Consider the following 20146-nt stretch of genomic DNA (forward strand, 5'->3'; position numbering starts at 1 on the left):
TATTCGTTTCTGTCGATCCTTTTCTTTATTTCATTTTTCTCTTCGAATGCAATCTTCAACAACGCAACTTAGTCACAGTAAGAGCACTGTGATGTTACTTGTGCCGCGTGACATCACTTCCATAGGCATTTACGCAAGCACTCGTCGATGGTTCTGATGGCACGTGGTAACACGACGTTCTGAAACATCATAGTACTACTATATCACGCCTGTTACATGTTTATTCAGGAACTTTTTACCCTTTTAGCTCTTGCTCTGTAGTTCTTTTTCTATTAAAATTGACAATATGTAGTAAATATATAATGTCACGCGGCACAAGTGACATTACATTGCTCTTACTGTGACGAAGTTGTCGTTGGGATGTATATTTTAACAGTTTTATTCTGATCTATCGTATATCTCCCGTTTTGGAGGTAAGAGAGAGAAAGATGCTATAAGAAAGAGTGAAACAAATGATACTGACCCTACTCTAAAACCCTTGGCGCCATTTCTGTGAAATGCATTCAAACTGGTCGCACATAGTTATCGACAATAAAGTAAACTACTCAAGAACTACTAGCGCCATCTCTTGGAGAATCGCTGAAACTGGTCAAGCATTAGTTTCAGTACTTTCCACAGAGATGGCGCTAGTAGTTCTTGAGTAGTTTACTTCGCTGTCGATAATGCTGAGCGACCAGTTTGAGCACTTTTCGCAGAGATGGCGCCAGGGGTTCTTAAAGAGTGTCCATAATATCTGTCTCACTCTTTCTTATAGCCTTTTTATATATCTTTCTCTCTCTTACCTCTAAAGCGGGAGATATAATTTATCTTACTTTTTCTATTCAATGAAAATTAATAAATTTCTTTATTTAATCAGCAGTACTCTACAATTCTGTAATCAAGATGGGAGAGAGAAGCAGAGAGAAGGGGAAACGAAGTCAGGAAGGCAATGGATGCTGGAGCTTTGAGAATTAAGTGTATTCAAAGGAATATCCTTAATTAATCATTAATTATCCAGTTGTACACTTCGAAAATTATAAGAAAAAGTGGACGACGAGGAGCTGAGAGGTTTCCATGGAAGAAAGAAGAGGATAATCTATCACATTATTTATTCTCTATCATTATAGATTAACTTTAATGTACAAATTTATATTTGCTGGTATATTATGTCTCTGTAAGAATGTTCTACTTGTAAATTTATATAAGGATTCAATAAATCTATAATTATTACTAATCAATTGTTTAATCAATTAAAAACCTGTCCAGCAATCCTGGAAACTCCAATCCCAATCCTTAAACGAGATGAAACTCGTAAAAAATAGTCCCGCACAGAATTAAAGTAAGAGCGAGCTGAAAAGCATTAATTCCTGGAAAATGACGTCATTCCCAAGAAACGTGGAAATTCTTGGAATTACTGGTGACGTCATTTTTCAAAAATACGAATACCTCCTCGCACGTCATGTTCTCCTGATACAAAGTCCGAAAATCGAGATTTCTCGAGCAGAGGCAATTTCTGAAATTTGAATTTCCCGCGCTTTTTTCGGATACCTCCTATGACGTCATGTTCTCCTGATACATTGCCAATTTTTCGACCAAAAATCTGAAAATCCGACTTTGTATCAGGAGAACATGACGTCACAGGAGGTATCGGTAATTCCAGGAATTCTTGATGACGTCATTTCCAAGAAGTGGCACTTTAGGATACCTCCTATGACGTCATGTTCTCCTGATACAAAGTCGATTTTCGAGGTTTCGATCGAAAAATTGGCAATGTATCAGGAGAACATGACGTCATAGGAGGTATCCGAATAGTGCCACTTCTTGGAAATGACGTCATCGAGAATTCCTGGAATTCTGGCGATTCTTAGAAGTGACGTCATTTTCCTAGAAGTGGCAAGCATACCTCCTATGACGTCATGTTCTCCTGATACATTGCCGATTTTTCGAACAAAATCTTGAAAATCCGACTTTGTAACAGGAGAACATAACATATGAGGAGGTATCCGAATAGTGCCACTTCTTGGAAATGACGTCATCGAGAATTCCTGGAATTTCAGCGATTCTTGGAAGTGACGTCATTTTCCTGGAAGTGGCAAGCATACCTCCTATGACGTCATGTTCTCCTGATACTTTCGCAATTTTTCGATCGAAACCTCGAAAATCGACTAAGTATCAGGAGAACATGACGTCATAGGAGGTATCCTAACGTGCCACTTCTTGGAAATGACGTCATCGAGAATTCTTGGAATTCCCGAAACCTCAATATTTTCGATCGAAACCCCGAAAATCGACTTTGTATCAGGAGAACATGACGTCATAGGAGGTATCCGAAAAAAGCGCGGGAAATTCAAATTTCAGAAATGGGCACTTTGCTCGCGAGATCCCGATTTTAGGACTTTGTATCAGGAGAATATGATGCGCGAGGAGGTATTCGTATTCTTGAAGAATGACGTCACCTATAATTCCAAGAATTTCGACAATTCTTGGAAATGACGTCATTTTCCAGGAATTAGTGAATATTAACTTTATCTCGTTTAAGGATTGGGATTGGTGTTTCTAGGATTACTGGACAGGTTGTTAATTAATTAAACAATTATTTAGTAATAATTGAAGATTTATTCAATCCTTACATTAATATTAATAATCAAAACATTTAATTACACGTTTCTTCTTTTAATAACTCTTCCGCTTTTTTCTGTGCTGCTTCAATATCTTCTTCTGTTACTGTTTGCTCCAAACCATATTCTTTTTCAGTTTCCATAATAGATTTCAATTTTTCAGCCTTTTCGAGATAGAACACCTTCTGTTCTGCTTTTAACTGGTCCCTATAGGCGTCCAATTTCTTTTGAATAATATCCTTGCAGTAATTTTTAGTTAATCTTCTTATCGAATCTTTCCGTGACACCATCTGAGGCTTTCTGTGGTCAATTAAAAGATAAACGATATGTACATGTTAGAAGTATGCGGCAGAAATGTACGCATAGAAAGAACATAATCGTACCGTGGTTCAGGTACATATACAAGATTCAAACGCTCAAGGACCCATTCGAACCGTCTATAATCATATGAACGTAGTATCCTTAAATACTTGTTTCTTTTTTCAACCGTCTCTTTCAAAATTGTTTTTACTTTTCCATTTCTTGGATGTTCTTCAATAACTTTTAGAAGATGAGGTATATGGCTAGTCAACAGAGCGACTGGAACAATTTATTCCAACAAGTGTTATTATATCCTTTGAATTGATGTTATATGATTATCGTTAATTACTTTATACCATCATAGACTGTAATTCCTTTTTTATAAGATAAAACATATCGTTAATTGCGTTACATAGAGGAACAAAGGTAAACGTACTTTTGACTTCCATAGAACCACGATCGCAAATATGTCTTTTCACGAGTTCCATTGTTTTCTCCCTCTGCAAGCTGACAAAATCCTTGCCCGGTTGAAACGCTATGCTGAACATTTTCTTCACAAGATCGTCCGCACTGCATTAATAATCGATCGATTAACGATACGATCCCTTGGCATATGTTTTACAATCTTTATTTTCATAAAGAAATTAAGACAAGTAGAACGCAGTTCGAAGTAACGAAGGAATACAGAAAAAATCCAATGTATTTATTAAAAAACATAAATTTTCATGAACTATGACTATTTTATATGACTATGAAGCGTAAGGATGAAAGTTTCACTCACTCTTCCCACTCCTTCGAGTTCTGATAATACTTTTTAAAATCCGTAGGCTTTATGGTTACAGGTAATCCTACGTCACCACTTTTTTTTGGATCGTATATTGGGACTCTTGGTGGTCGTTTCCAATTAATTTTATAATCTTCAACGGTTGCAGCACCTCGACTCACATAACCTCCCAATGTGTAAACATTATTCAATCTCGAGTTCATTAATTTACAAGAGTTAGTTAACAAATTCATTTTCGCTTGTAGGTAATTGAAACGTTGCGATTCGAGTCAAGTTCGAGGCACGAATGACGTTAATTTGTACGCATATATTCCTTAATTATTAAGAGATCGAACCTTACGCTGTACATCTGAAACTTACAGGTTATGCTCGATTTAAATGCCCAATGTTTATCGTACCGCATGGAGAACGCATTCAAATATACGCGGGAATTCTTACATCATTTTAGATTTACACGTGAACTTAATTAAACAAACATAAAAATAAATATCCAAACTTGGTTCGTATGTGCTAAGTAAAAAAATGTTTATTCGCTATACAATCGTATTTAACAGTAAAAAATATATTCATTTCATTACGAACAATACTGACTTCCCCTGGCATAAGTCTCACTTGCACTTATTAATGTATGCGACGTTAAACAGGAAAGGAGAAGAAGTCGATGGTGAAAAGAAAGAAGAAGAAAAGAGAGTAATGAATTTGAGGAATTTGATGTGAATGAAAATCAAATTGATCCTTATCATGGAAAGAACCAACCAGAAATAGAGCCAGAGCTTCTCGATCTTCCTTAGAAACTGTTTTTATGTGTCAATTCTGCCTACAATTTCGAACCACTGTCGTAGAGCATCGCTAAGAACCACTGGGAGGCTATCCAAGTCTCGAAGTATAACGTAAAATGGGAATGGAAAGCTGTCCATGTAGGAACGTATGCCCAATAGTTTACCACCTTCGAAAACGGGCATTCTTATGTCTAGTATCGAGTCCTAAAAAAGACGACATAAATAATTTCTTTGCATATAAAAAATATATCCAAGAATCGTTCCTCTAACTTTATTCATTCGCTAGTAAAACGTAAAAGTTCTTCCTCCTAAAATATTCAATAGAAACCTGATTAATTCCTTACCTTGCTGAGGGGATTGTCAACTACTATAAAAACAAGGAAAATGTTCAGTAATTTAGCACGCCTTACGGCTGCAGTCACTTTATCTATTCCTTCAGAAAATATTCCTCTACCATCCGATAAGATGGTCAACAATTTCGCGTTATCAGAGGAACTGCTATGAGACGCGAACATTTTTATTGCGAAGTCAAGCAGCTGGCTCATCATAGTCTTCTTTTGCTCAAATTTCATTTCTTGTATCAACCTGAAAGAAATTCGATTTCCTTGGATGAAGAAGTTCAATTTAATGTCCGATTGAATTTTATTTAGACAACGTTTTTTAGTAACAGTTAAACTTACCTTGCTCCACTCTCTTCTGTGAAGCTTTCACCAAAAGGATGAAGGATGTTCACTCGTTCCCCAAAATTAATAACTGCAAGCTGGCCAACTTCTAAATAAGTCATCGCCTTGCCAATTAACGAGAGAGATTCGAATGCTAATTCTTTCGAGTGATTATCAGCCATGCTACTTGAATCGTCGATGGCTAATACAATTTGATAATCCCTCTTGGAAGGTTTCGTGCGCCTCAACCAAATTTTGTCCTTTCGAAACTCGCTGGCGATGTAAGGGATTACCTTTCTCATGTTTATACGTCTACCAGTTCTGTAATCACCCTTCAGATGAGACGTTAACGTCGGTTCTAAGACTAATCTTAACTTTTCAGACAGTTCTCTGGCAGCTGACTCGGTTAATGTGCTTATCGAGTTCCAAGCATTCGCTGCTTCGACTGAAGACGGTACTCGAGACCATTGACCTAACATCTTTTCAATTTCACACCTCTTTTGTTGAATATCCTCCATGGATAAGTCGTATACTTCTTGCTCCAACTGTTTCGTGTGAATGGTTGATTCGTTTCCTCGTAAAACGCGAGTAGTTTCCACTATCTCGCCCTCAACTTCGCCTCCCAATTCGATCTGTTCAATATCATCTGTTTTCTTGTCTCTGGCATTCGTTGACTTGTTCTTTTTGCTTTCAGAAACTTTCTCGGATTGTTCTTTCTTCGTTTCTTCTCCACGATCTTCTGTTTCGGATTCCTCGTGCATTTGAACGTCATCATCTTCTAGTTTGTTATCCGTTTGCTCTTCTTTGTCTAAAAACATCGTTTATGTTAGTATATGGTGTGGATTATGACAAATAATAGCGCAAGATGTAATTCAAGAATAATGAATTTTAATAATATAGAAATAAGAAGAAACTGACCTTCTTCTAAGTTCAATGTTTGCTTCTTAATTTGCTCTTCAGTAGCAGCGTCGAGAACGTAATCATCGAACTTCTCAGTACTCTTAATATGCTCGTAAGTTTCACTATCACCACCGCCTTCGTTCTTCTCTCTTTCTTCTTGAGCGTCTAACTCTTCCTGCGTTACAGCAGTTTTTAATTTCTTTGGGGCAGGTAGATTGTCATCGTCGGGCAAACTACGATTTTCATTGCTTTGTCCTGGTTTCCTTCGCGTTGGAACTGGTGTAGATTTTTCCTTGCCAGAGACAGGAGCGTTCTCTTCCTGTTTGGCTGTAGAGTGACCTGTGCGTTCTTCTGTTTGGGATTGACCAGTTCCTGCAAAACGTAAGGGAGAACGGTGTTTGTAAATAAAAATTGCACATACATAGTTATTGCGATACAGTTATAAAACAGTTTTAAATTACCATTATCTTTCTTATCGTCTGTATCATTTTCTGTGGTGCTTGTGTCCATCTGTTCTTCGTTCGACTGACTTTTCACTGCGTCTCTAGAGCCATCTTTCTTCGATTCGACTTCCTGCGAAGCATCAACTTCTTTGCTACCTGCATCCAAACTAGCCGGTGCTTTATCCTCTTCCATCTGTTTTTCCTCCTCCGCATCTTGTTTGTCTGCATCGTCCTTTTTATCCTCTTCAGAATTCATCGTCTCGTCTTTCCTTTTGTCATAGTCTGCATTCGGATCTTCTTCATCGTTGTCTTCTTCATCGCTGGAATTCGGTTGCTTATCCTCTTCAGGCCCATCTTTCTCTTCAGATTCTTCTTTCTCTGGTTCCTCTGGTAATTTCGACTCTTTCATCTGATCGATATCGAAAGGATCCTCTTGCTCGCCCTCAGGATTATCCTCTTTCATTTCCTCATCTAAATTAACATCTTCCGGAAGATCGAACGGTTCTGGTTCGATTTCTGGTTGATGTTTGCCGTGATAAGGATCTATTTGATCTTCGTTCACTTCAGGTTCCTCGAATTCATTGATCTCTTTCTTCTCTTCTTCTTTCCTTTCACCATCAGCTTCTTTTCCTTCGTCTTTATTCTTGGCCTCATCGTCGTCCTTTCCGCTCAATTCTTCCTTCCCAGTTTTCTCACCTGTCCCTCTCTCTTCTTTCTCGTTCTCTCGAGCATCGTCTTCATTGTTCTCTTCCTCATCCTCGTCTTTCCAAATTTCCTCGTCAAGCTTCTCCGCGGTTTCGTCAGTTTCACCCATTTCTTTATCAATATCCTCATCGTCGTCTTCGTTGTTCTCTTCGTCTTCTTCGCGTTCGAGATCTTGCAAATGACCCTCAAAATTCTCAGACATCTCTATACCCTTCTCTTCTTCCTTAATGTCCTTTTCTTCCTCAGTTTTCTCTTCATCATTTGGACCTTTGGTTTCTTCTAATTGATCTTCAGACTCGATCTTCTCTGAAATGTCTTTCTGGCCTTCACCATCGGCCAAACCCATCCCACCTTGGGCTGTGCCACCCTCTTGCTCGTCTTCAGGAGCGTCCAAATTCTTTGGCTGACAGAAACCATTTTTTGCTAAATCCAGGAAGACGTTCAATTGAAGATAGAGGAACTTGCAGGTCAGACGAAACGCTGCTACTTGTTCGTACAGATAGTAGTACAGGAAGAGGGTATATTGTTCCAGAAGAGGTACATATTGCGAAAGTAACCTGGAGAAACGATACGAATTATAAGAACGTGTGTATTGTAATTTCTGCAGAACTTATAGATTATAAGTAATACGCACCGCATGCAGTGATGTCCAGATTCTGGGTCGCAGTCATAAATAGTGTTTAGCAATTCTCCAAACATGCGTGATATGGTCTCCAGTCGTAAATCTGGAATAACTTTTTTTAACGATCCTATTAGTCCCTCTGTCATCAAATTCTCTTCAAAATCATCGGAGGATTCTTTTTCCAAGTCATTGTTCTCTTCGCTCGACTTTTGACTGTCTTTAAGTTTGCTCTGAATGACAAGAAGAATCTGTGTAGTTAACATCTCTAATTTCGATTCACATTTTAAATTTGTCCCACTAGATTTTTTAGACGACGGTACCAGAGATCTGAAGGATCGATAAGAATCATCAATCTTCTCTAGACAGCTGCACACATCTTTAGAAATAGGACTATCTACGTTTTCGAAGCGCTGAAGAACATCTTTTTGCATGCCTAGGATTTTTTGGTAACTTGCTTCAAGGAAATCAACGTGTCTTCGATGCAAAAGGAATACTTGGCCCGACTTCTCGATGGTTCTTGAAGCTGTGACCAATGAATTGAGTTCAGTGGCTGTACTTTTGACCAAATTCAAGAAATTCTTCGTCACGTTAATTAATTCTTCTGAAACTACATTTTCTTTTGTAACGGATACAGAATCAGTTTCATTTAAATCAAGGAGATTCCCTTCTGTTATGGATTCCATTGGACAACTTTCCAAAAAGATTACAATTTGTTTGATGGACAACTGTAACGCTGTTAATAACTCTTGAAAATTTTCCATGGCAACATGTAACATTAATTGTTCAGGGACATAAACCGTTTGAAGCTTTTCTTCCGTAGACACGGCCTTAGTCACATCCTGCATCATTAACATAATATTGGTCACCTGAATTTTAAATGGAAGGAAATGCTTGAAGAAATTTGCAATAACTTCTTTCTGTTGATGGGCGAGTAGCATAAGGTGAACTGAAAGCCCGTGGCAACGTTGAATATTTTGGACTTCCAGCTCACATTTTCCTGAATTTAAAATAGCGTTGAGGGAGTTCAGCTTAATTAAAGATTCGTAATAGTACTTGCTGCAATCGGACCATTGTTCAAGTAGCATCTCTTCTACGTTCTCATTCTTATATCTTCCAAATTCATATCTACGGAGCTCTTTCAAGTCTAAAGGTGTGGATAGAAAATTTCGAATTTCATGCTTTCGATTTTTCCAAGTTAAAATGCCTAATCTGTAAGAGAGTCCAAGTCTGCTAAGTGTTTTGAAATAATTAGCCAATGCCATTTTCTTCTGTTGAAGCGTGCTTTTCAATTGAGCCTGTTGTTTCGCCTTCGTTAAAGTCTTATCGATCTCTAAATTCCTCAGTTTCTTGCTCTCTTCCATACTTTCTTCTATGAAGATTTCAATGTCTTGTCGGATGTTGGGAAACTTGTTCTGTACAAGAATATATTCGCAATAGTTACAAGCTTTACGAGTTAATGACCCTATTCTCTTTGGTTGCATTTTGATTTCGGACATTGAATCGATCAAAAAATTAGAAGGCTTAAGTTCTGGCCTTAAATTCTCTCTCAAAATATCTGCGTTTGTCTTCACAGTCAGATAAGATGCAACATTTTGTTGCACGCTTTTTTGGAATTCCTTGACAAACTTATGCAAAGTCCTACGTGTCTTTTCAGCGGTGTTCCTTACAGACCAATAACTTATATCGTTCCACCTGGTAATTTTAATAGTCTCTTTCAATTTCTTAGCAATTGGTTCTTTCATTGTCTTTATTTGATTTTGAACGTCGACCTGGAACTGACTGTAGTACAGTAAGACGTTCCAGAAGATGGCTGATAATTCATTTCGTCTTTTGCTTTCTTCTAAATAATTAATGTGTTGATAAAACAAATTAATCAATCGAAGTCTCGTGTCGAATTCGATCAAAGATGATTCCGTCAAGAAACGTTCCAAACTCTCAATCATTTTCTCCTGTGAAATATTTTCGTTTCCTTCTCGAGCGTCTTCCGCAATGTACTGATCAACTAAATTGAATAAAAAGAACCACCACTTGGAAGCATCAGTTTTCAAATCATGCTCAAGCACTTCCAACGAGTCTTTCCATCTTGAAATTTCGAGCTTCCTCCAGCGAAGGATCTTCTCGCCAAACGACTCGATGAATTCCGCCAAGCTAACGTCGAATCGAGCATTCTCCTCCCACTGTTGTATCTTAGTTAGCAGTAATTCTACTCCAACCAAAAATCTAGATAACGGAGAGTTGATTGAGAAACTGTACAGTCTGTCGATTATCAGTTTGATAGAGATTAATATAGGATTTTCAGGCCACTCCTGTAGAAATTCACTGATCCGTCTACAAAGTTTGTCGAATAGCGGCTGGCATTCTTCAACTTCAGGGATATTTGGATCCCTGTAGAAATCATAAATGTTTCGATCAATGCCTCTTGCGTCAATGTTAGATTTCTGTGCGATTAATACGCTTAAACTGCATATCAACTGAGAAGACATGTTCTCTGGCCATGCTTTTACCAGAGGCCCCAGCACTTCGAATCTTTGAGCCAGAGGTTCAACGAAGTTAGGCTCAGACTTGATTTCGCAAGTTTTTAACGAATTCATTTGATCAGAATAGTTTCTTAAGATGTTCCAATGGATCTCTTGAATATTTCTAGCGTCCTTCGTGGATATCAGCTCACTAAAAGATTCTTTCTTATCTGAAACACTTTGTGGGATTCTTTGGAGCTCTGGGAAGTCTTGCTGATAACCCGGAAACATTTCTGCCAACTCTTCGAAGTCCTGCTGATAGCCTGGAAACATTCTCCAGAAGTCCATCTCCTCCTCTTCTTTTGCCTCAAATTTCGTTCTGAACAAACTTTGCTTCTCTTTCATCTCCTCCTCCCTTCGTTTCTCTTGTTCTTCCCAAACGATTCGAATCTTCGCTAAGATCTTACTTAATTCTTCCCAAATTAACGCGATGTTACTTTTAGCAGCCAAGGAAAAGTTTTCAAGCTCCTTCAAAGCGATCATGGCCATCGTAAACCTATTTCTCTGAATGCATTTCGAATTCATCTGCTCCCTGAAAATGAAGAGGAATTTTTCCGAAGAGCAAAGACTCGCCAGGTTTATATAGTCCTCCAGATTTAGACTGATAATAGGGAAACGCAGTAATTTGCAGAATATATCGCTACACGAGTTTTGGAAGTGCATGTTTGAAATTTCGTGAATTAAAATTGATACTCCGTGATGGAGCGTGGTTGTGGCGTACATCATTGGTAAAACCAAGTCTGGAAAGTTAATCATGAAGTTCCTCTCTAATTTTTCAGTGAACCTTTCCAACGATTTCTTCCAGATCGCAGCCTCCTGCAATTTTTCTCTATGCGACTTATGCAATTCTCCTCTCTGAAGTTGCTTTCCCACCTCGTTCAGGCTGTTCATTTGCTTGAACATCGACTCCAACGAGCCGATATTTTTGGAAAAGTTTTCCAGCTCGTCTTTCAGAGATTCGAACATCGACGTTGGTCTAGCTGCCTGGAAATTTTCAAAGCTTCTCACTTGAGTCGACAACATTTTCAAACGATTGACTCTCGATGATGTTCTTTCAGCTGGTAGAGAGGTACCAAGAACGAAGGACTGCAAATTCTCGATGCACATCAGGTGTTCGAGTTCCAAGATGTTCTCGCGTGCGTATTTTGATTTTAGAACGATTTTTCGAATTGGATCAATGTATCCCAGGTCGTGAAAGAGGAATATTTGCAGATAACCCAAGATCAGCCATGCGTTTCCCCTTTCAATCCCATCGTTTTTCAGCTTTAACTTCTTCTTTATTTCTTCCAACAGTTTCATTGGTTGCAATAGTCGATTTTGTAAATCATTTTGTTGCTCATCGTTTAATTCGAAACTGTGTATTACTTTCTGAATGGAAAGTAAGTCTATGTAACGATTTAAGTAAAATTCAAGCATTGTTTTATCATTATTTGTGGTCACAGAATCGAATAGACGATGATTTATCCATAGCATTGCGTTAATTGTTTGTAATAGCTTTTTACGGTTTCTGTAGTTGCCAAAATTGATTATCTCTCTCTTGCCTCCAGATTTCGTTAGGAATAGTTCAAAGATTAGTTTGTAGAGAGTTGATATATTTATAAAATTTGTCTGAAAAACAAAGAGAGAATGATGCATAAATTAAAAATGAAATATCTTCTCATGGTTACTGATTTAAGTTAATACGTAATAATACAATATTAAAATGGCAATAAGTACTTCTAAAATGTTGGAATTGTCCTCTTCATCAGCTTCTCTGCCATCAGACCAATGTAAAAGGACACGAGAATTTTTAACAGCGAAGGATCGATCCGCAAACTGTTCGAAAGAATAAATAAATTCAGGGAACAAAGTTATCTTCCGTTCCACATACGTTTCACCAGAGTTTAAAGTTTTCATCAAACCAAGCAACTGAGCTGGTATCGTTGGAATTTCCTCGAATTTTCTGAACACACTTTCATCGTAAATTATGTTGGTATTTTCTTCATCAGGTGGACATTCACACGACTGTTCCTCATCCGCAATATCTTCAACAATCTCAGAGGAAAAATGTTTGTTATACATTACGCGAACTTTTTCATTGAAATAGTATTGTTTGCACAATCTACTTTGGAAATAAGAAGCTGAAAGCAGGAAGAAAAATTCGTAGATTGGCCAGATTTCGATATCTGTGAAATTTTCATCGATTTTATTGGTATTCCCCTCGCTTGCTTTAAGTTCTATAATGTCCTTTGCAATTTCTTCAATCTCCATTGAATCTTCTTCCCTGTTTGGCCTTGCCCGATTATTCTTGAAATTTTTCATGTAGATCTCGATTAATTTCTTTCTGATGGCCAAATTTTCAGCTAAACTAATGGAAATGATTTTTAATCTCGTTCTTGATAAATCAGTTAAGTCCTGGTCTGTAATTTGAAGCTTTTTCGATGCGAATTGTAATTTTTCATGGAAAACAATCGCATCTTCAGGGAAAGGGGCGACTTGAATTGGCAGAATCTTTTTGATTCTTTTTCGAATTTTTCGTAACTTATCCACGCCAATTAACATGCTCAGATGTTTATTCGAAAAACTATCGAATTCCTGCAGTATTTTCGAGTCGAAGAATTCCTTATCGAAAAATGTGAACAATTTTTTGAAAAACTTTACTAGCCATTTGTAGTGAACTTTCAGAGACGATGAAATTACTCGTACATCGAAAAACGTGCCTTGCGATTTGTCGATCAATTCTGTTACCCCTAATTTGTGAAATCGTTGGTACCATTTTATTTCATCTCGCAATGCAAGGTAATTTTGATCGTTTATTGGTAATTTTCCGTTGCGAAGAATAATGTTGATGAATTTTTCAGATCCTTCGGTTATCTTCACAAATTGTAGTATTAATGGCTCGTTCTTTAAATTGGTGGACAGTCTCTCTAAAAAAATTGAAAATAGTTAGAATTTAGAATGAATGCATCGTGGCACTAGACGCTCGATTAAAATAATATCCTCTATGATCACAGTGCTATACAATTTTCGAAAATCTTACTCGAACAAACTGCAGATGAGTATTCTTCCAAATTTATAACATCTTTGCGTTTTTCAGCGTTTCTCTGCGATTGACAATCCAGCATTATTAATCGAAAATATAACGCAATAGCTAAATTATTAGACCACGTCGAAGGATCGATGCAATGCAGTGGAACATCTAAGGCTGATTTATCTCTAAATAAAAATTCCATGGACTGAACTTCTTCGCCTAGGCACTCGTTATATCTTCCAACTTCGTCGAGTACGGATTCTGTGAAAATCTTTGAGCTCCACATTCGTCGAATCGCGAGATCATCCAGGGAAGATCGTTCGTAAAAATCGAGTAAAAGAAGTTTCAAGAATCCCATCGGATCCTTAATGGGAGTGTGCTGAAGAAGATCCTGGAAATCAATTCTATGCGGGTCTATGGAGATGCTGAGAAAATAGATTTAATATATTAATCATTCAATATTTTCAAAGCTAATTATATTCATTGCGTTGATAAATCATAATTTTGGAAATTAAACAGATACTAATATACATTTTACGACTAAGAACCTACTTTAGTTGCTCCACTGCAGATCTGAGAAGAAATCCCTGCTGTTTGACCATCGCTAGCCTCGAGTTCTTTTGTAGATCGCTCATTTTCAATGTTATTGCATCGAGATCGTAACATAAATTACATCCACCCTGTTCAGAATTCTCTGACAAGATTTCATCAATTTTTCTTAAAGCTTCCCTCTTCGATCTGAAGTCGAAAGTCCCGCAAAGCACCCGATAAGAATTTCTCAATGAATTCTCGAGGGTGAAACCCTTCGACATTTGTTGGCTGGTGAACGATGCCACTTGTAGCATTTCATTTAGTCTGTATTGCTTGTCATACAGGCTCTCATGAATTTTTAACAATAATTTTTGATGATTCACATCCCTAATTCCGCAGTTGATTAACAAAGATAGAACGTCCAGCGGGTTGGATGGTAAGACTTGTTGCGGCGTTGGTATGCTAATTTCAACACCTCTGTTTCTCATGGCTCTGTAACAATTAGAAGAAACAAGATTCTCATTATTAACGTATATTTTAACACATATTTCATTCTCTTTATGTTAAATAAATCAGACGTATACGCTGACCGCCAGTTTTAACGAGAACTGAACTCAATAGTAATGTCTTACTTATTGGAATATTTGATGATTTCACACTTATAGAAGTGTAAATCTAACTTTAATTTGCATAAAGTTAATTAACAATTATATATATCATTATGACATATTGTTAGGAGCATTAAATTACACATTTTAATGTGAAGATTAATAAATTACAGCCGACTCTTGTGCAGCAGTGATAGCGCATACGGGGTTGCAATCAACCGTGAACTTCCCAAGGTACTCAGGAGGGGACAGGCCAGGGTGGGGATGGGGAGTAGATAAAGCGTCTGCGAGCGCACTGGACCCTCATTTGGTGCCTGGGCGGTGGGGGGAGAGGTCGTCCTCCGGGTGCAGCGTGATCAGAGCGGATGGAGCGGTAGCTGGTGACGTCAGCGCTGTTGGTGGAGGTGCTGATGGATGCTCTGGTGGTGGAGGTGCCTGGTAGTGGATGCTCCAATGGTGGAGGCACTGATGGTGGAGGAGTTGATAGTGGAGGCACTGATGGTGGAGGCGTTGATGGTGGAGGCGCTGATGCGTGTACTGGTGGTGGAGATGCCTGGTAGTGGATGCTCCAATGGTGGAGGCACTGATGGTGGAGGCACTGATGGTGGAGGCACTGATGGTGGAGGCGTTGATGGTGGAGGCGTTGATGGTGGAGGCGCTGATGGGTGTTCTGGTGGTGGAGATGCCTGGTAGTGGATGCTCCAATGGTGGAGGCATTGATGGTGGAGGCATTGATGGTGGAGGCATTGATGATGGAGGCATTGATGGTGGAGGCGTTGATGGTGGAGGCGCTGATGGGTGTTCTGGTGGTGGAGATTCCTGGTAGTGGATGCTAAAATGGTGGAAGCATTGATGGTGGAGGCACTGATGGTGGAGGCATTGATGGTGGAGGCGTTGATGGTGGAGGCGTTGATGGTGGAGGCGTTGATGGTGGAGGCGTTGGTGGTGGAGGCGTTGATGATGGAGGCACTGATGATGGAGGCATTGATGGTGGAGGCATTGATGGTGGAGGCGTTGATGATGGAGGCGTTGATGGTGGAGGCGTTGGTGGTGGAGGCGTTGATGATGGAGGCACTGATGATGGAGGCACTGATGATGGAGGCATTGATGGTAGAGGTGTTGATGGTGGAGGCACTGGTGATGAAGGCGTTGATGCAGAGTTGCTGGACGATTATGACGACTCTTAACAACTAGCCGGTGAGTTTAAAAAATTTGATTATTTAAGTAATAGATAGTGGAGTAGCGATATCAATAATATTGAAGCGAATTTAATTAAATATATATTATATATAAATGTATGATGTAATAAGTTTTGTTGATTATCTGAATCTTGAGAGAGCGAGAATTTACTTACCATTTATTTCGATAATTATTAGTAAACGATATACTATTCTGTCTATTTTTACACAATTAATATTAAACGCTTCTTATTAATTCGATGTTGAAATATAAACGAATTTGAGCACTCCACTGTCTATAAATGTACAACAATTTGAATTGTATTGGGTCCCTGCGTAGTCACCTCCACGGGGTGGGCCTGGGTTCTTGGTAACGTTTTCGAGAGATTGCGCTCTCGAAAACGGTATCATGCTAAGGACTACGCGCGTAGATTTAAGTACTGATGTAAATTCGACGCTAGAACTACCAAAGCATTTAAACTGATTGTCTTATATAGATGTCATATATTAATTTTTAAAGTTTTCTATAACTTTGCATCAGTTAAAATTTCTTTTTCACTTGTTATATTCTATTATTTGCTTTCCCTTTCGAGTATTTTTACCTTTTTGCATAACTATCATTCTACTTTGTTCGCATGAAATCGAAACACTTTTTAATTGCGGGTAGTTCTAGTGTCGAGTTAGTTGTAAACTTTGTAATGGATTGTAAATTGTATAATTGATTATGGTGTTGTTTAAATTAAGTTAAATTAGATTTTCGCCGCTGGATCGCCGATGGAGCGCCGTTGGAGCGCCGTTGGATCGCCGCTGGATCGCCGAGGGATTTTAATTCTGATTATTTTTCTTTTATATTGTATGTTTCATGTATATTATGTATGTAATACCCTCATTCCCTTCTTCTTTCCTTATTCTTTTCTGTAATAAAATTGTAAAAGAATACATTTCCTTATCCAAAGTGAGAGAGCCATTTCTACGATCGCGTTTAGTCAGTACCGATGAACTTGCGTTAAATACTCCCTTGAGCATTCTAAGTTTCTCTGCGTGAAATCGCTTCACGTAGTTTTCTTCTTCCGTATTCGTTCGAGATTCCAGTTTAAATCGCCACGCATCGAGACAGTCGATACTCAATCAAACTGATGTGGTTTTCGGAGCCCATCGAGGTCTTGCAGCCCTGGCCGATTGGTACGCCCGGGAGTACTTGGCCAGGGTATGGGTTTAGCACGTGGATGGACCTCTCGACGACGTCGCGACGTTGTTTTCCTACCCCGTGTCGCTGGGGTTTCGGCCTGCTGTAAGTCGGCACGGATGGTTTACTCGGTTCGTTCTTTGTCGAGAGCAATGCATCCACTTGCTACGCCTTGCTAGGACCTCGATAGTACCCGCATTCACCATTGGGGAGAGCGTGGTATCAGCAGTTTCGACGTAAGACGTGGCATAAGTGTAATTTGCTCGCGATTCGCGTCGGGTATGGTCCACCTAGTGACTAGATCATCGGGTTAGAATGCTCTCGCGAGGATCTAACGCAAGTTCATTTTTGTTCGTTTTGCTCGCGTCGCGAATTTAATCTTGCTTCTAATTAGTTTTCTCTTCTAACTTTAGTTTCATCTCATTTTGCTTCCATCTTCTTAAGTATCGTACCGAGTAACACTTGAATTCTTCCAAAGTGTCCGTAGATTCATTTTAGAAATTTCACTTTGTTTAAGAGAATGGCATTTCTTGTCGTCCCTTTCGTAAATCCATCCATACTGCAGTCTCTAGAATCTATGTAAAGAGAATGTATTATGGATTCCGCGTTTAAATGATTAAAGTAGAGTCAGTCCTTGGTACCTTCTGTACCAAGAACACCTGAATATAATGGAGGGTGGATGGGATTAGGGTTCTTAGGGATGGGTCCCTGCGTAGTCACCTCCACGGGGTGGGCCTGGGCCCTTGGTACCATTTTCCAGAGACCGGTCTCTCGAAAATGGTACCAAGCTAAGGACTACGTGCCTAGATTTAAGTCGAAATTTTCCAAGTCCTTCTCAGGACTTTGAAAATTTCTATTCGATTGTATTTTGTAATTGTATAATTCGATTGTAAATTGTATAATTGATTATGGTATTGTTTAAATTAAGTTAAATTAGATTTTCGCCGTTGGATCGCCGATGGAGCGCCGTTGGAACGCCGATGGATCGCCGTTGGATCGCCGAGGGATTTTAATTACAATTATTTTTCTATATATTATGTATGTAATACCCTTATTCCCATCTTCTCCTAATTCATGGTTATTTATATATATATATTGTATATGTTTTATGTATATTTTGTATGTAACACCCTTATTCCCATCTTCTCCTTTCTAATAAAATCATAAAGGAATCCATTTCCTTATCCAAAGTGAGAGAGCCATTTCTACAATCGCGTTTAGTCAGTACCGATGAACATGCGTTACATTCTCCCTTGAGTATTCTAAGTTTCTGTCACTTGAAATCGTTTCACGTACTTTTCTTCTCTTTTCCGTTCGTTCGTGATTTAGTCTTCCATTTCCACGCAGCGAAATAGTCGATACTCAATCAAACTGATGTGGTTTTCGGAGCCCATTGAGATTTCGCAGCCCTTGTCGATTGGTACGCCCGTTGGGTACTCGACTTGGGTATAGGCTTAGCACATTGGACGCGCTCATCGCGGTTCGTTCCGAGTAGCTCCTACCCCGTGTCGCTGGGGTCTTTGACCTGCTGTAAGACGACTTGGGGCGGTCTACGGAGTTCGTTCTCGTCGGTGGGCAATGCGTCCTACTGCTAAGCCTCGCTGAATTCTTGATGGTAGCCGCATTCACCATTGGGGAGAGCGTGGTATCAGCTGTTTCGTTGTAAGACGTGGCATAAACTTCATTTGCTCGCGATTCGCGTCGGGTATGGTTCACCTGGTGACTAGTAGTGGACCATCGGGTTAGAATCCTCTTGCGAGAATCTAACGCAGGTTTCATTGGTACTTGTTCGTTTTGCTCGCGTCGCGAATTTCATCTTGCTTCGAATTAGTTTCTTTTCTTAACTTTAGTTTAATCTCATCTTAGATATCGTACCGTGGGACACTTCAAATTTTCTAAAGTGTCTGTAGATTCACTTTACAAATTTCACTTTGGTTAAGAGCATGGCATTTCTTATCATCCCTATCGTACAAAGTCCATACTGCAGTCTCTAAAATCTATGTAAAGAGAATGTATTATGGATTCCGCGTTTAAATGATTAAAGTAGAGTCAGTCCTTGGTACCTTCTGTACCAAGAACACCTGAATGTAATGGAGGGTGGATGGGATTAGGGATTATTCTAGGGATGGGTCCCTGCGTAGTCACCTCCACGGGGTGGGCCTGGGCCCTTGGTAACGTTTTCGAGAGATTGCCCTCTCGAAAACGATATCATGCTAAGGACTACGCGCGTAGATTTAAGTACAGATGTAGATTCGACGCTAGAACTACCAAAGCATTTAATTTTGCAACAACTAAAATTTTCCTTTCACTTTTTATTTTCTATTCTTTGTTTTTCCTTTCAAGTATTTCTACCTTTTCGTACAACTATCACTCTATTTTGTTTGCATGAACTTAAAATACTTTTATTGCGGGTAGTTCTAGCGTCGAGTTGGTTGTAAATCTTGTAATGGATTGTAACTTGTATAGTTGGTTAAGCTAGAGTCTAAGTTAAGTTGAATTTAGGTTCTCGCCGTTGGATCGCCGATGGAGCGCCGTTGGATCGCCGAAGGATCGCCGCTGGATCGCCGAGGGATTTTAATTACTGATATTTTTCTATATAATATTCTATGTGTATGTAATTTCCTTATATCCTTTCTCTCACATCCCTATCGTACAAAGTCCATACTGCAATCTCTAGAATCTATGTAAAGAGAATGTATTACGGATTCCGCGTTTAAATGATTAAAGTAGAGTCAGTCCTTGGTACCTTCTGTACCAAGAACACCTGAATGTAATGGAGGGTGGATGGGATTAGGGATTATTCTAGGGATGGGTCCCTGCGTAGTCACCTCCACGGGGTGGGCCTGGCTCCTTGGTAACGTTTTCGAGAGATTGCCCTCTCGAAAACGATATCATGCTAAGGACTACGCGCGTAGACTTAAGTACAGATGTAAACTCGATACTAGAAATATCAGAGCATTTAAGCTGATTGCCTTTTGCAACTTGTAGATCCTCAGTAACTTTCTATGTAGATCTCATAGAGTAATTTTTAAAATTTGCTATAGTTTTCCATGAATTACGATTTTCTTTCAACTACTTATTTGTTACTCTTTGGTTTTCTTTTCGAGTATTTTTTCTTTTTAATTTAACCATCATTCTACTTTGTTTGAATGAAATTAAGATACTTTCATTGCGGGTAGTTCTAGTGTCGAGTTAGTAAACTTTTAATTGGATTGTTAATTGTATTAAATTAATCAGTTAAACTGTTGTTTAAGTTAAGTTAAGCTTAGGTTCTCGCCGATGGATCGCCGATGGAGCGCCGATGGAGCGCCGTTGGATCGCCGTT

At 39.0% G+C, this 20146-nt stretch overlaps 2 protein-coding genes across 2 annotated transcripts in view; both read right to left on the reverse strand.

The window, feature by feature from the left end:
- Positions 1 to 2590: 2590 nt before the first annotated feature.
- On the reverse strand, positions 2591 to 4044 carry Bonsai (28S ribosomal protein S15, mitochondrial). The gene is made up of 4 exons (XM_076902208.1): positions 3679 to 4044; positions 3334 to 3467; positions 2981 to 3176; positions 2591 to 2897 (listed from the first exon to the last, which is right to left on the reverse strand). The coding sequence occupies exons 1-4, from the start codon at positions 3912 to 3914 to the stop codon at positions 2633 to 2635; spliced, it is 831 nt and encodes a 276-aa protein (XP_076758323.1). The 5' UTR covers positions 3915 to 4044; the 3' UTR covers positions 2591 to 2632.
- A 423-nt stretch (positions 4045 to 4467) lies between these two features.
- Positions 4468 to 20146, reverse strand: part of LOC143427753 (midasin) — a 70103-nt gene continuing 54424 nt past the window's right edge. The window contains exons 15-23 of the mRNA XM_076902186.1: positions 13871 to 14341; positions 13328 to 13743; positions 12025 to 13214; positions 7805 to 11916; positions 6484 to 7727; positions 6041 to 6394; positions 5141 to 5930; positions 4805 to 5045; positions 4468 to 4664 (exon numbers count right to left, since the gene is read on the reverse strand). Coding sequence (XP_076758301.1) covers positions 4482 to 4664; positions 4805 to 5045; positions 5141 to 5930; positions 6041 to 6394; positions 6484 to 7727; positions 7805 to 11916; positions 12025 to 13214; positions 13328 to 13743; positions 13871 to 14341 — 9001 coding nt within the window. The 3' untranslated portion in view covers positions 4468 to 4481. The remainder of the gene's footprint in view (positions 4665 to 4804; positions 5046 to 5140; positions 5931 to 6040; positions 6395 to 6483; positions 7728 to 7804; positions 11917 to 12024; positions 13215 to 13327; positions 13744 to 13870; positions 14342 to 20146) is intronic.

The sequence above is a fragment of the Xylocopa sonorina genome, chromosome 9 (genome assembly GCF_050948175.1).
Source record: "Xylocopa sonorina isolate GNS202 chromosome 9, iyXylSono1_principal, whole genome shotgun sequence".
Classification (NCBI taxonomy): domain Eukaryota; kingdom Metazoa; phylum Arthropoda; class Insecta; order Hymenoptera; family Apidae; genus Xylocopa; species Xylocopa sonorina.

Coding starts and splice junctions, on each gene's coding strand:
- Bonsai (XM_076902208.1), bottom strand. CDS start 3,914: ATGAATTTGTTAACTAACTCTTGTAAATTAATGAACTCGAGATTGAAT. Junction 3,177..3,333: donor TGGTTCTATGGAAGTCAAAA/GTACGTTTACCT, acceptor AAATTGTTCCAG/TCGCTCTGTTGACTAGCCAT. Junction 2,898..2,980: donor GTATATGTACCTGAACCACG/GTACGATTATGT, acceptor AATTGACCACAG/AAAGCCTCAGATGGTGTCAC.